General features: G+C 44.0%; 1 protein-coding gene across 7 annotated transcripts in view; it reads left to right on the top strand.

Moving 5' to 3' along the window:
• Positions 1-3170, top strand: part of Tut7 (terminal uridylyl transferase 7) — a 54248-nt gene that overhangs the window by 37177 nt on the left and 13901 nt on the right. For all 7 annotated transcript variants that reach the window (XM_029547325.1, XM_029547326.1, XM_021215408.2 and 4 more), the window contains exons 23-25: positions 1497-1544; positions 1628-1719; positions 2551-2666. In XM_029547325.1, the coding sequence (XP_029403185.1) occupies positions 1497-1544; positions 1628-1719; positions 2551-2666 (256 nt within the window). The remainder of the gene's footprint in view (positions 1-1496; positions 1545-1627; positions 1720-2550; positions 2667-3170) is intronic.

Raw genomic sequence — 3170 nt, 5'->3', positions numbered from 1 at the left:
AGTGAGTTCCAGGACAGCGAGGGCTACACAAAGAAACCCTGTCTCGAAAAACCAAAAATAAATAAATATAAATATAAATAAATAAATAAATAAATAAGAAGACAGAATGAAGGTCAAGTGCTTTAAAGTGAGCTGGGAAAGGGCTGAGAAAATGTCTTCTTGGTCTCACAGGACCCTTTTCTAATCACACTGTCATGTAGATGGTGTGTGGACTTTGTGATTACTTCATTACTGTGGGCAGTACTGGACGCAGTGCCATGAGCACTGCCTGGGCTATGCATGGTAGGAACTTGTGTTCTAGAGGCTCCTATCAAAGCACAGATCAGTGAAGGCAGTCTTCTCACATTGCCTTGTCTTTTGCTGTTGCTCAGCATACTAAGTGAATTTTAAAAAGAAAAAGGCAGAACTGAGAGTGTGATAGCCACATCTGTAATCCCAGTGCTGGGAAGCTAAAATAAAAGCCAAAGCAGTCTTTCCTCAGCTTCTCAACCAGGCCTGATTATATAGCGATGCTCTCAACAGTGTGGTAACCAGTGTACAATCTGCCTTTTAGAACCAGCAAACACCCAAACTATAAAACACGCACACCAGCAGGAAAGGGCAAGGCTCGGATGATGGCACTTGTCGTCTGCTCCAGCTGACCGACTTCTAGTGTCATGGTCCCCAGCTTGGTGCTTGCCCTCTGGAAGCTTTGTGGACAGAATCATGGTGCCTAGCTCTACTCCCAGACTCCCGCTGTGGTGCTCTGCAAATGTAGTCTTTCACATCCGCGTGGAGGGCTCTAAAAGGATGGATCCTAGTTTCTCCCTCTGCCTTTTTCAGTGCTGTTTTAGGAAGAAAATGATATCAATCTTTATATGATGACCATGACCAGAACATTAGTCATTTGTATAGTATTTTAAATCATCTATAAAATAATATTTGGGTTTAGAAGCATGCTGAAGAGTAAGTTGCACCTGCCCACCTGCCTCTTTCATCCCACGTGTTCTTGTCCACTGCATCTGGCTCTTCATGGTTCTTGTGAATCATCTCCTTGGCCCTTGATAATCAATGTTTACCATTATAGTGACACTCGATAGCTCAGACTGGCCTGGACCTCAGCTCTACAGCCCAGGCCAGCCTCTAATCCTTGTCTTTCTGTACCTGCCTCCATGTGCTGAGATCAAAGGCATGGCATGCGCTCCTACTGTGACACAGAATGGACACCACTAAATGACCTGGTTAGTGAGTCTTCCTCAGGATTTTTTCCAGAAGTAGGCAACCTGGACAATATGAAGAATTTTATAAAAGTCATAAAGATGATACAGAGCTATTTTCTTATTCATGCTTTTGGAAAATCTTGTCTGATATGCAGGTTTGTCTGTTGCTGAGCTGTGTATAACTCTGGATGATGATAAAGAAGGTGGCACTGTTGTTGTTGTGTACCAAGATAATGAGATAAGGGCTAGCACTTCCACTCTGTTATCTTATCTGTCTCTCTAATCTTCTTTACTCAGATCCCTTTGATTTGAATCATAACCTTGGTGCTGGATTATCGCGGAAAAGTAAGTTACTCTTGTTTGTTAACTTGGTGCAATTTCTTGTTCTCTTAATGCATGTAATTGAATTCTTACTATTTTCCTTATAGTGACAAATTTTATAATGAAAGCTTTTATCAATGGTAGAAGAGTATTTGGAATTCCAGTCAAAGGATTTCCAAAGGACAACCCCTCAAAACTGGTGAGTTTTTGATAGAAATGCCAGAGAACAATTAAGATGCACATTTTGAGCACCAAATAAGTCTGCAGTGTGGAGTGGTTGAATTGAGCTGGCTGGTGTATCTGTTTCCTCCTGTGTCACTTCATGGTGTGGCATTTGAAATATATGTATTTACTTTGAAATGTTTATCATTGACTTTAGCCACTCTGTTGCAATAGATCTCTCCAGACATGTTCCTTCTCTGTCCAGAACTTTGTCCCCTTTGAACAAAAGAAACAATCAGGAACACTGATTCACCTTCTGCATGTGGGCGAGTAGGTACTTTTAGCAAATCATAGTCGGACTCATGTCAGATACTGCTCTGGGCATTTACAGTGGTGTTTCTCGTGCTTGTTCAAGAGCTCCTTCACCTGCACAGTGTGTTCAGATGAGTGCTCTTTCTCTAGTAGGTATGCAGGGGGGTGCAGCATCCCAGCCTCCTGCCGCAGCAGCAGCAACAGCACTAGCCTGCAGCTCTTTACCTTACTTTAATACAGAATTTGCACTGTGTGTTTCTCAGTTCACTGCAGTGTAGCCATTTCGTCTCATGACAGGCTCTGTGGCCTCAGCTTCTGCTGCAGAATTGAAGCCACTATTATGTCTTATATGTCAGTGCCCTCCAACTTGAGGGGATAAAAGACATAGAGTTTAGATGGTCTGTGTCAGCTATTGTGTCACTGTGCCGCTCCCTGGTGTGCAGGTGTGTTGGGGATGAGTGGTACATATACTAAAATACCAACCTGTTCTCACACTGATTTCATGGTGTGCCATGGTCTTGTTCACAGTTCATTTTACACAGCTGTGTTCTTGTAGGCATACTTTTTTGATCCAGACGTCCTAACTGAGGGAGAACTGGCCCCAAATGACAGGTGCTGCCGAATTTGTGGGAAAATCGGGCACTTCATGAAGGACTGTCCCATGAGGAGGAAGTAAGCACCGGTTCCGAAGGGAAGGGTTGGGTTTTCATTTTCTTGTCCCAGTTTCTAAATGTGGGTCTATTGATACAGAAAAAAACACCTGGGAAATTTCACGGGGGTTTCTGCCCCACTCTGGCCCATGTATCTCCCAAATCAAAAATACAGAAACCTATTATTTTTACTAACAAGCTGTTGGCACTATACAGGGCAGGTTCTCAACTGTTCTAACCTACATCCAGCCATAGGGCTGAGTTAGTGTTCTCACCTGTGCCCAGCCACAGGCCCGAGTTAGTGTTCTAACCTACATCCAGCCACAGGCCTGAGTTAGTGTTCTCACCTGTGCCCAGCCACAGGCCCGAGTTAGTGTTCTAACCTACATCCAGCCACAGGCCTGAGTTAGTGTTCTCACCTTCACCCAGCAATAGGTCTGAGTTAGTGTTCTAACCTATGCCCGGCCACAGGCCTGAGTTAGTGTTCTCACCTTCGTCCAGCCATAGGCCTGAGTTAGTGTTCTAA

The sequence above is a fragment of the Mus pahari genome, chromosome 16, assembly GCF_900095145.1.
Source record: "Mus pahari chromosome 16, PAHARI_EIJ_v1.1, whole genome shotgun sequence".
In the NCBI taxonomy this organism is placed as follows: Eukaryota; Metazoa; Chordata; class Mammalia; order Rodentia; family Muridae; genus Mus; species Mus pahari.
Note: the sequence above shows the minus strand (reverse complement) of the source record. Positions and strands in the feature narration are given on the sequence as shown.